Source organism: Solanum tuberosum, unplaced genomic scaffold, assembly GCF_000226075.1.
Source record: "Solanum tuberosum cultivar DM 1-3 516 R44 unplaced genomic scaffold, SolTub_3.0 scf00130, whole genome shotgun sequence".
Classification (NCBI taxonomy): Eukaryota; Viridiplantae; Streptophyta; class Magnoliopsida; order Solanales; family Solanaceae; genus Solanum; species Solanum tuberosum.
This window is the reverse complement of record NW_006239060.1, coordinates 1,429,529-1,441,371: the sequence shown is the minus strand read 5'-3', so window position 1 is coordinate 1,441,371 and position 11,843 is coordinate 1,429,529. Positions and strand designations below refer to the sequence as shown.

The following is an 11,843-nucleotide window of genomic DNA, read 5'->3' as shown; positions in this document are numbered from 1 at the left end:
AACTTTGTTTTAAGACTTGAGTTTTGAGTTGAGTAAAGAGTAAAGTTTGAAGTGCGTTTCTTCAAAAGAGTATATCGGGACTATGTATTCCCAAAGAGTAAATGTTTTCACATTTAAACAAGAAAGGAAACTGAGATTTCAAAAGAGCCTTTGAGCTAGTTTTTCAGTATTAAGGAAACTATGATTTCCAAGAGAGCTTTTAAGCTAAGTTTTGAGTAATTATCTCAATTCAAAGAAAGAGTTTTGTTTTTAACAAACATATGAGATAAGTATATTTTGGGAGTAGTACTGAGCACCGATGTGGGGATGTGAGTTCATATTAACTCAAGTCTCCATAAACCACGTAGCCATCATGGGTAGTAAATGATCATACTTTTTAGATGACTCCTTAAGATGCTTTTAACATAGACTAGTGGATCCACTAAGTTAAGCGTTCTATATGACGGCAAAGTATAGGACAGTTCTGACAGCGTGGGCAAGACGCTGTATCACCACTTAGGCTCATAGTGGTGGTTGTCGGTTAGAGAATCTCCCACAAAAGTTATATTACTTAATATATAAGTAAAGTTGAGTTTGTTGTCGCTTTATCTTTAACGAACTAAGTTGTTTACACTGTTTTACAAGCTTTATATATATTGCATGTGTCTTATTGCTTTATATTGACTTCAGTTATTCATGAGTTGTACAGATTTCAACTCGCATACTCGTACATTCAATGTACTGATGCCAGTTGGCCTGCATCGTTTATGATGCATACGCAGGTAACCAGGATTAGCATCCAGCGCCTCGTTGATCCAGCTTGAGCATTCAGAGTCTGTTGGTGAGTCTCCTTGCATTCCGGAGGATCCCTTTTATTCGCTTTCTAGTTTAGTTCATTAGGATGTTGTGGGGTTTGTCCCAACATCCATCCCAATTGTTTAGAGGCTTCATAGACAATTAGTAGTTCAATTGTCTTTACATTATCATTCAGATGTTGTTTAAAGACTGAGTTGCCATTTTGGCTAAACTATTATTTCTTAAGTATGCATGAGTTATATTTTCTTATGTTTAAGTCTTTCGCTAAGTTAAGTAAGCCAGACCAATGGTTTGCTTGAGGCCAACAATGGTCTTTGAGTGCCAGTCCCGCCCAAGGTGTAGGCTTGGGGCGTGACAACTCATGTGTCTATTTGTTCAAGCTTATACAAGTTTAAGTGCCTACTTGTGCATACCCAAAGTTGAAGGGCATAAATGTGAAATGAAGCCAAGTTAAAGAGCACATTTATGTATTATGTCTTTGATTAAATATGGATGAATGTGCGTCTCCTATAAGGTGTTCATTGAAATCTTTCAAAATGACATAGAATGCAATATGTAATGAGAAAATAAAGCTACATATTAGCTATTAAATACAGTGAAAGAAGAATTTAGGAGCAGAGGGCTGATTTAGCTATTAAATTCGCCTGTACTTGTTACCTCCATCAGCACAGATATCAGGTGATGTTTGAGCGAACTTGCACTTTCATCGAGTACTGATTAATTACCTTCCTAGCTTCGGAATCATAGACACTAGCTTCTGCCATCTCTAGCTTCAGCTTCATTGTTAACACTAGCTTCAGATTCATCACCATCATTAGCTTCAGATTTGTCGCCATCAGTAGCTTCAGAATTTCCATTCACCTACACATTGTTCCCTACTCAGTAAACTTTTCATTCGTTATTGAACCTCTAAATATGTGGTTATTGTCCTCAACGGTTTCTTCTAACATGCTATATTAAACAATATTCCTATCTCGTGGTGTTGTCATTAATTTTTTGGAGAGTATCAAGTAGGTGTTGCATACAAATTTTATTATTTAATAGAGGACTTACTTTATCTATCCGAACCTCACAATTTACCTATCTTTCTTGAATCCTTCAAAATGCAGCATTCATATCTGATCCTCTAAAAAGGTTTCACTATTGGAGGATTCGAGCAACATAACAATTCACACTACTCTGTCCTCTTACGAGATGATTCCAATCGTTGCTAATGAAAGAGCAAATGTTGATTTGTGTTCACAAACTTCAATACAGAAAATGGGAAGGAAATCAACAATAAATTCTATATCTTCGTTCTCGGTTAGCTTATTAGCCAGTTTGCGTTGACATGTTATGATGCTTTCGTCTACAAGGGAGTTCAATTTACTCTTAGTTAACAGTCCCAAGTGTGCATAAGTATGAGAAACTTCTGTTTCAAAGTAGTTCTCTTAAATTTTTCTTATTTTATTCTCTATTTTTAATGCTCCATTTTGGGGTGCGGGGTAATTGACACCAAACTCTATATATTTATCGAGCGAATCGTAAACCTAGAAATTGATAGATAAACTAACATCATTATTTGAAATTAAATAGAAATTTAGTCATAGTTACTGAAATATCGTAACTGAATTATAAAAATTGTGACCGAAACTATAGAATACTGAATAAACTACTTTTACCTCATCATCATTGTTCATACTTTTGAGAATCGGTGTACTCATAGATATTCCCTGTTGGACAAGCGTCTTCATTTCAGGGCATTCATGAATCCACACTACTCTTAGAAATGGAAATTCAAGAGCACGCTTGGCGAGAAACAAATCCACCAGCTTTAACAGCATTTGAAGCTTCAGCTCTTCCACAATTCGATACATACAATATTACAAGTTTGCTGAAGTAGGCAGTTGGAAGTTGAGAGCATAGAGCAGTTATTCTGTTAGCCCCAACGACGACTAGCTCTTCCATGTCTTATGCTAAAGCAAACACACAAAATGACAAGAAAATAGATATATGCAAAAAAAAGAAGATAAAGATTGTTTGAGTTCTACAGAGGCCAATAACGATAGATCAATAAAAACTATCAAACATCTTTTCCAATTACATTCTATCGTCACATATAGAAGTGCCAAATTTCTCCATAAGTGCATTAATGTATATTAGGAATGTAATCTAGCCAGTTGTAAGATCTGACAACTCTGATTTTCTAGCATAATTTCAGCTTGAAATCATCATGTTCTAGAAGTTCATTAAACCACTCATCCCACCTGTTAAAGGAATCATCATTTGAACTCGGTGAAGCTACAAAAGGAACTTCAGATGGTTGAGGTATGTCTGCATCTTGAAATAATTCAGAGAAGTCCCTTGAATCCAACACATTGGAATGTTGTTCCTTGTTGAAGATCATTGTAGTAGCAGGTCGAATATTTGGAGCTTGTTGTTGGGATCGGTATTCCTGAATAAGGTCATAAAAGATGAAAAATATTAGGAAAATTCGACAAAACCTCGAATCATAAATGTCATAAACTAGGCTATCTCATCTACTTTTTTCATACTTGAATACCTTTAGATGGTCGGTGAGCTGTTTCGCGGTCAAGTCCGGCACACACATCCTCTCCAGAACATCTTTAGGATGGTAAGACATGGTAAGACATATAATGAGAATTCAATAGTAAATTGTGAACATTCAGAAAATGTCTACTTAAGATTTTTCTTAACCAACGTTCTTGTTTTTTTCTACTTATCTCTGTTGGGATAAAAACTAAGTCTTCAAATACTTACCTTTTTCTCCTAACTCGCAAACAGCCTCGTCTAATTTCTTATCAAGATTTGTTGTCCATTGTAGGTGTCGTCTTTTCTTTTGTGGACTTACTGTAGTTATTTTCGAAAGCAAAGAATGGTCCTCCTCTTTTTCTAAAGTACCGCTACTTTTATCTTGTGCCTCCTCGTTAGTACTACTCATTCTCTTAGACCTTTTTGCCTCATCTTTTTCTATTAAAGAACCTACTGCTTGATCTTGATAAGGCCCAGAGCAATTCGCTATGGTTTTTCCCTTTCTGTCTTGCACTTTCTTAGGACAAGATGTGTTGTCCATTACATAAACTTGATTAGCCTTGTAATGTTGTGATATTTCATTTGCCTTGTTATTGTAGTTCTTCACATGCTTCCATACATCCTTGAGTTTCATTGATGAAATGGACGATTTCTGAAAAATTAAGCATGCCCCTTGTGTTGTTGCTTCTTTTACCATTTCTATCGTCACCTCTGGAGACATCACTACACCAAAAATGAAAAATCAGAACAAAACATTAAATGAGGTATCCAGAATTATCGAGAGATTTTAGATGTTCATAAATATATACACCACGTTTGTAAGGAACATATATAAATATAGAATTTGACCAAAAAAACATATAGAGAAACTACAAGTAACATTAGTGTGTTTAGAAGTCAATTTTTTGACATTATTATTAAAGTAGATAAAGTTTAGTAAGGATGTGTGATATTAACACGTTTAAATACACTTTTGAATTATTGAATAGTACACACTAATTAAACCACATAAAATAATTAGGATTTTGATAAAATGGTCTTACAAATGATAGGTTTGTCTTTGATGAGTTGAGCGGACTTGATGAACTCAAGGTAGTTCATTTCAGGCATGTTGACATCCACCATGACCAAGTCAAATTGGTCGATCTGTTCCCGGAGAATGGATAGAGCTATAGTTGCTTGTTCGATTGCAGTTACTATATAACCAAAAATCAAACTCAGAAAATATCACAAAAAAGTTTTATATATTGAGGGATATTTTCATAGTAATTTGTGGTATACCTTCCCTTTCCTTTATGTTATTACACGGATAAAGGTAGTATGACCTGACTAATAATATTACTTTAGAAGTATAGACATGAATATTTGACTGATACTAAGTGACTAAATCATTCAAGTCTTTGATAAGTTAATTAATTTAATCTTGTTGCCTAAGAATCCAATTGATTTTTTTCCATTTAAAATACAACTCAATTAGCATGTTGATAAAAAATTGACGATTAAGTGAATATATTTTCATAAGGTTGAATATATCAATACCCTTTTACACTTGATAATAAATTTTCTTTTGATATTTAAACTACAACATGCTCCGATTGAGCGTTTAAACAAATGATAAAGTGTTTATGTTAGACAGTTCAGATTAAATATTTAGTAAAAGCTAATGTTCTCAAACATCCATTAGGTAGATAATTTAACTATGTCACATCCATTTGTTATGTTCTCGAGAATCATAAATGACAAATTTCAACCATAATTTATTGAAACATCAACAAATACAACAAATTCATTCAACACTGGTGTAATTTATTCATCTATACCTATGCTAAGTCATACATGATTGAAACACATGTTAAAATTGACTAAAAGTTTTAGGCATGTGCATCAAATATTTTTTTGCCAATAAAATACACTCTTTTTCTTCTTCAAATTTCAACCTGAAATTACTCCAAATAAATTCAAATTCAAATTTTATGTTTCATTTATGGAAAAAAAAAACATCAATCATCAATTTTACGGAAATTCACTTCTTTAACTATAGAATATAAGTACAAATTTTATGTGGAGGATCCAACAAAAATTAGGGGGGAAAAGCTCCAACACATATCAGAGAAAACTAACAGAGATATAATATTGTCATACCTTTAAAAGAATGTTCTTCAAGAATTGTTGTTATATTTGATAAAGAAGTTGTGTCATGATCAACCAAGAGTATTTTGAGGCCAATGTAAGCTGAAGGAACATTTACATTACCAGTTATCTCACAATCCATCTTTTAGCCTATGAAGATTATGAGAGAAAAAAGAAGAAGAGAATTTTGAATTTTTGTTCTCTTTCTGTGGTTTCTTTTTTTTTTTCTTTCTACCACCTTATACTAAATGAAGGATAAAATTTGGACAATTAGTTAATAGAGATGGGAAATATCAAATTTAAAAAATCTACCTTTATAGCAAGTCAATAACTAGTGTCTAGTGTAGTTAATATTTTAGGGAGGTGTAATTAAGCAAGATGTTGATAATCTACCAATTTGTGTTCAAAATATTTTAATCTTGATCTTGTTTAATTTACTTTTTTTTTTTGATGAAATTTAGACTTATTGTTTAATTTACGCGATACATATGATATTAATTACTCCCTTCATTTTTTATTTTTTAACCCTCCCTAGGAGCTCCCACCCCTTTTGCTCCCTTGGTGACTCAAACTCGCGACCTTCGGGTTGGAAGTGAGGGGTGCTTACCATCCGAGCAACTCCCTCTCGTCATTACTCCCTCCATTTCAATTTATTTATTTTACTTTTTTTTTAGTCCATTCTAAAAAGTTCGTCTTTTTCCTTATAAGGTTGTAAGATAAATTTATAGTCACCACACACAAAGGTGTAAAGAAGAGAATAATCTCAAATAATAGCAATCATGTTTGATAAAAAATAACAAAATTCACCCCTATATATAGGGAAAACCTATCCCTAACAGAATGAAATAGATTATGCTATTCACAATAGCAATGGAAAAATATGGCTTTTCTGGGAAAATACCTATGAATGTGAAGTCATTTCCAACAAGAAACAACAGATTACCATGAAGTGCAGGAAGTAATTAGGGGAGGCTAATTACTTCTGGATTACTACAGTTTATGCCAAATCGACTCCCACAAGGAGAAAGAAGTTGTGGAGAAGCTTGGAGGACATTGTTAGTGTCCCTTGGTCAGTGCTAGGAGATTTTAATGTTATCCTAACTCCTGAAGGAAAAAAAGGAGGAAAACCATATACACTGAGTAAAAGTCTAGACTTTCTTAATTGTCTAGAGGAGAGGAAACCCTTTTACATGGTGTAATGGAAGGAGAAGAAGGAAGAGGATTAGTAAGAGACTAGATAGGGTCTTGGTTAATGACAGTTGGTTGGACACCTTTCAGAATATCAGGATTGATCATAAGTCTAGGATGGGTTCAGATCACATGGTGATTGTCATGAGGAATTAGAACAACAATCAACATATCATCAAATATTTTAAATTCCTGAACTTTGGTAATGCACAGTGGGTGTTCCAATAGAAACTGAAAGCTCTTTCCAGGAAATTGAGATTTTGGTCAAAAAACATCATTGGAAATGTTTTTGACAAAGTGCAACAGATGGAACAATACACCAAGGATATGGAAGATCTTTTTGACCAGAATGACTCAGACAGCAATAGGGAAAATATGCACAATGTTGTGGAAGCCGAATATATTTGAGGTTGCTATTGAACATTTCTCAGATATTTTCACTGAGGAAGATACCCAAGATCATGATAACATTTTCCGATATGTGGAGGCCACTATCACCGCAGAAGACAACATGAAGATTCGAAACATCCCTACAGAAGAAGAAATAAGAGACGTTATCTTCTCAGTTAATCTAGATAGTGCGGCAGGTCCTGATGGCTATAATGGCCTCTTCTTCCAAAATGCTTGGGAGATCATAAAGTTAGATGTCTGCAATTATGTCCACTCTTTTTTCAATGGGGCAGAGTTGAGTAGGTTGTTTACTCCTCGTGTCTGGCTTTGGTTCCTAAAGTCAAGGCCCCATCAGATTTCTCTCAATTTAGACGTATTAGTTTGGCCAATGTTACCAACAAGATCATATCCAAAATATTGGCCAAAAGAATTGCTGAACTTCTACCGAGGATCATCTCAGAGAATCAAGCAGGTTTTGTTAAAGGTAGACTCATTACAGAAAATGTTGTTCTGGCTCAAGCTCACGGTATTAAACATCATGATGATTCAGGAAATCTTGTCATAAAGCTCGATATGTCCAAAGCTTATGATAGATTGTCCTGGTCTTTCCTAATGGATGCTATGAGAAAATTTGAATTTTCTGACAAGGTGATTGATATCATTTTCAATATCATCTCTAACAACTGGTAATCTGTGATCATCAATGGTACTAGATTTGGTTTCTTTGGTTCGTCAAGAGGGGTAAAGCAGGAGGATCCCTTATCCCCGGCTTTATTCATTATCGCAGATGAGGTGCTTTCTAGAAACCTTACCAGTATCAACAATAGCTCTAATTACAAAGTTTTCTCGATGAACAACAAAGGTCCACAGATTAATCACTTATGTTATGCTGACAATTTGGTATTGTTTACCTCTGGGGATAAACGATCTGTTAAAATGGTTATGAATGAGCTTAACAACTATTAATTAGCATCTAGACAACTGATCAATAGAGACAAGACTAACTTCTACACTTATGGATGCTCGGACAGGAGATCTAAGAGAAGACTTAGAAAATGGTCAAGTTTCAAAGATGCGGAATTTTCTTTCACATACTTGGGTTGCCCAGTGTATATAGGAAGGAAAAATGTATCTTATTTTGCTGACATGGCTACTAAAGTTTTGGAAAAAGCAGGAGAGTGGCAAGGGAGAATTTTATCTGCAGGGGGCAGGGCTATACTTATCAAGCATATTCTTCAGTCCCAATCTTTGTATACTATGGCTACCCTAGACCCTCCCAAAACCATCATGGACCAAATGGAAATGTACTTTGCGAATTTCTTTTGGGTTACCAAGGAGGGTAAAAACAAATACCATTGGAGCCCATGGGAAAACATGTGTTTTCCATTTGACGAAGGAGGGTTGGGGTTTAAGAAATTGCACGATATCAGTGATGCTTTTGGCGCCAAGAGATGGTGGAGATATAGGAGTGATAAATCCCTACTATCAAAATTTCTTGATGCAAAGTATTGCCCAAGATCCAATCCCATCTCCAAAGTCAAGTCAAGATTCCTAAAGATTCTTCTATTTGGAGAAATTTACTTAATACTAGAGACGTAGTATGGAACAACACATATTTTGGAAGATTGGGGAAGGGAATATTATGTTTTGGTGGGATCAATGGTTATCAAGTGGACCTATTTACCTACAACTTGTGCAATCCTCAAAGCCAAAGAACACAAAAGTGAAAGAGTTCTGGGAAAATAACCGGTGGGATTTTGAAGACCTTGAAGAAGTAATTCCTAAACACCTAGTGGAAGAGATCAGATCTGTGTATACAAATTTTGGAGAGAACAAGGATAAACCTATATGGAAGCTTCATCCCATCGGCAAATTCACCTTAGTATCGGCTTTCCAGGAGCTCCGGCAAAAGGAAGAAATCTTTAATCACTATGAGTTCATTTGGAATAAATTTGTTCCTTTTAAAATTTCTTTTCTTAGTTGGAGAATTTTTAATAGGAAACTCCCACTTGGGAACTCTCTGGCAAAATTTGGAAATAGCATTAATGTTGATTGTGTTTGTTGCAGGGCACCCATCAGGGAGACATATAATCACTTATTTGCTGCAAGAGAGATAGCTAAATGCATATGGAGCTGGATTTTAAGGCCACTTGGAATTGATTCTAGTAACAATATCATCATTCATATAGATGTCTATTGGTGGAATACCAAAGCAAACAATGCAGTGCATGGAATGCTTACCAGAATCATCCCTAGGCCCTAGTATAGTGTGTTGGGCATTCTAGAAAACAAGATGTTCAAAAAAGTATGGGAATAAAACAATATCTAAGGCTAGAATTATTCATCTTATTTTGTTCCAGACCAAGATTGTTATAGCCAAGAAGTTCAGTAGAATGGAAGATCACTGGAACGGGTTTACTGTCCGCACTATTGCTATGTCTTATAGACCTAGAATTATTAGTTGGGCCGTGAAATGGAATAGTTGTGATTACCATATCATTCTCAACACTGATGGAAGCTATAAGAAAAGCATAGGCAAGGCTGGGGCAGGAGGAATTGTTAGAAAAAGAAATGGAGATACGATTATGGCCTTTGCCAACTCACTTCAATTCTCAACTAACAACTTCAGTGAAGCCAGAACTGTGCTTGATGGGATTCAATAATGTTGTGGGCAAGGGATGTACAACTTCAAAGTAGAATTGGACTCCATGATAATTGTCCATATGATCCAAGGCATTTGTAGCACTCACTTCAAGCTAACTTCCATTATTGAAGAAATTAGAGACAGAGTTAGAGAAATACAAATTGAAATATCTCACTGCTATAGAGAAGGCAATACCGTTGCAGATAAGCTTGCAAAGTATGCAACTACTCTCCTCCGGAATACGATTTATCTTCAAGAAAATCGCCTTCCTAAGGAAGCTAGGGGAGATCTGGAAATGGACAAGTTGAATCTTCCTTCCTTCAGAACTAGAGTGGTCAAACAATCTTCTTGGATATTTGACCCACCTTAGACTTAAGGGTACCATATTAGGTGAGGGTTCTGCTAACTAAATTAGGCTGGATCAAGAAGATAAATGCTATTTTTATAGTAAGAAGTTTTTTAGACTTTTAAGTCATATCGTTTTTAAGAAGTGGTACTTTAGATGTGTTTTTTTTTTGACATCCTTCTAGGATTCTACTTAAGAAGATTATGTATTTTTTTTTAGGTGTTCTCTCGGAGGTAAGGTCTCACCCCCCTCCTTTGTACTTTGATGAGGAAATGGAATTTAATTTGGATAAAAAAAAAAAGTTTGGCTTTGAACATTAAGCATTATGGGCTGGTCCCCTTTCGGCTTTCATGTGACACCAATCTTTTTTATTTAGGCTTGCATTTGGACATTTCTTTCTAATAGAGGATGTACCACTGTTGTATATAAGGATAAGTCATCTTGAGTTAATTTAGACTTTAAGTTTGTAAAATTTATTATTCAGTTAGGTCACGTAAGTTTATTTGTTCCTATTTACTAGGAGTTACGTTAGCACAATCTATTTTGTTTTTCATCGTATACAATCAAATGTATTTGGTGTACTGATCAACAAAGAGACAATAGTATCTCTTTTTATCAATAGAAGGAACCGGCGATGGGCCCCACAAATCACTGTAAATTATTGCTCATGGCAATTTGATAGACAAAGTATTTGGAGAAGATGGAAATCTGTGCGCTTCATTTCAACAACAAGAATTACAAAAAGTAAACTTGTCATTGGAAGAATACAAAAGACATGAATTACTTAAAATGAAAAATTAAACTCGAGAATATGAGTGGCCCAATCTTCGATGCCACAAATGTAAGGAATGTCCAACAATGGCGAAGTTGATGTTTGGTCGAGATAGTGACAGCCATACATAGACTCCTAGTTTATTCAGGCCGCAATAGAGGTGTTCCTGTAGTCAGATCCTTCATAAGAAATTTAAAAGAAAAAATTCTATTGAAATTAGATTGTCTTTGCAAAACTGATGCACTGAAATAAACTTGTGTTTGATAGCGGACTGCACAAATATTAGAGAGTTTGAAGGCAATATTTAATGCATTAATATAAATAGGACTAGTTTGAGTAAATGGAATCACATTACCATTACCCATTGTCACTTCCTCGATCCCTTTAAAGTCCTAAACATTGTGGAGGGAGTTGGTATCAGAGGTAATATGGTGAGACGCACCTGAATTGAGAATCCAGGGGTCATTCGGCGTTGTTTGTACAACAAAATTTGCTTTTGCTTCAAAGTGGTTATGAGATCGGGAGAGGAAAACACTTGTGAAGATTAGTGTGGGAAGTTGCACCACTGGGAAGTATCCACTGGATACTGGAAAGTGTTGCCTTGAGTATGCTGCCTATTTTGGGGACACCAATTATTGTTGTTGGGTGGGCGTCGATTGTTCTTCTTGAGGTCCTTATGTTTGATGAATAGTTTATGAACAATAAGCTTATCAAAAAGTTGCTCATAGCTTATTGGAGAGTCTCGTGCCCGTATGACTGCTGAGATCTCACGGAAATCTGGCCCGAGTCCACTCACTATTTTCACCATGATTATTCATTATTGATGGGTGAACCTGCTGTGTCGAGTTCATCGGAGGGAGAGTGAATCTCTCGCATGTATTCAACAATTGATTTGTGGTCTTTGTTGACTCGACTGAGATGGTACGAAGGCTGAAGATGTGGGTTCGTGATTTGTTCACAAAGGAAGTGTGAAGTTGATCCCACACAGCTTTAGAGATGAGCGCAGAAGCTACAACGGGTGCAATTGTGGCATCAACAAAGGCCAT

The 11,843-nt window shown here is 35.4% G+C and overlaps 2 protein-coding genes across 2 annotated transcripts; one reads left to right on the top strand and one right to left on the bottom strand.

Moving 5' to 3' along the window:
* Positions 1-2,980: 2,980 nt before the first annotated feature.
* LOC107061393 (putative two-component response regulator-like APRR6) lies at positions 2,981-5,599 on the bottom strand. Its single transcript, XM_015310567.1, has 5 exons — positions 5,470-5,599; positions 4,371-4,523; positions 3,556-4,050; positions 3,338-3,399; positions 2,981-3,229 (listed from the first exon to the last, which is right to left on the bottom strand). Exons 1-5 carry the CDS (start codon positions 5,597-5,599, stop codon positions 2,981-2,983), a joined length of 1,089 nt encoding a protein of 362 aa, XP_015166053.1.
* Positions 5,600-6,994: 1,395 nt separating this feature from the next.
* LOC107061392 (uncharacterized) lies at positions 6,995-7,725 on the top strand. The gene is made up of 2 exons (XM_015310566.1): positions 6,995-7,334; positions 7,376-7,725. Exons 1-2 carry the CDS (start codon positions 6,995-6,997, stop codon positions 7,723-7,725), a joined length of 690 nt encoding a protein of 229 aa, XP_015166052.1.
* Positions 7,726-11,843: the final 4,118 nt, after the last annotated feature.

Bases quoted from the DNA above. Each gene is read 5' to 3' on its own strand.
- LOC107061393 (XM_015310567.1), bottom strand. From the start codon at position 5,599: ATGGATTGTGAGATAACTGGTAATGTAAATGTTCCTTCAGCTTACATT. The intron at 4,051-4,370 runs GTAAGACCATTT...TTTTTGGTGTAG, and splicing joins CAAAGACAAACCTATCATTT to TGATGTCTCCAGAGGTGACG. The intron at 3,400-3,555 runs GTAAGTATTTGA...ACCATCCTAAAG, and splicing joins TTGCGAGTTAGGAGAAAAAG to ATGTTCTGGAGAGGATGTGT.
- LOC107061392 (XM_015310566.1), top strand. From the start codon at position 6,995: ATGACTCAGACAGCAATAGGGAAAATATGCACAATGTTGTGGAAGCCG. The intron at 7,335-7,375 runs GTAGGTTGTTTA...TGGTTCCTAAAG, and splicing joins TTTCAATGGGGCAGAGTTGA to TCAAGGCCCCATCAGATTTC.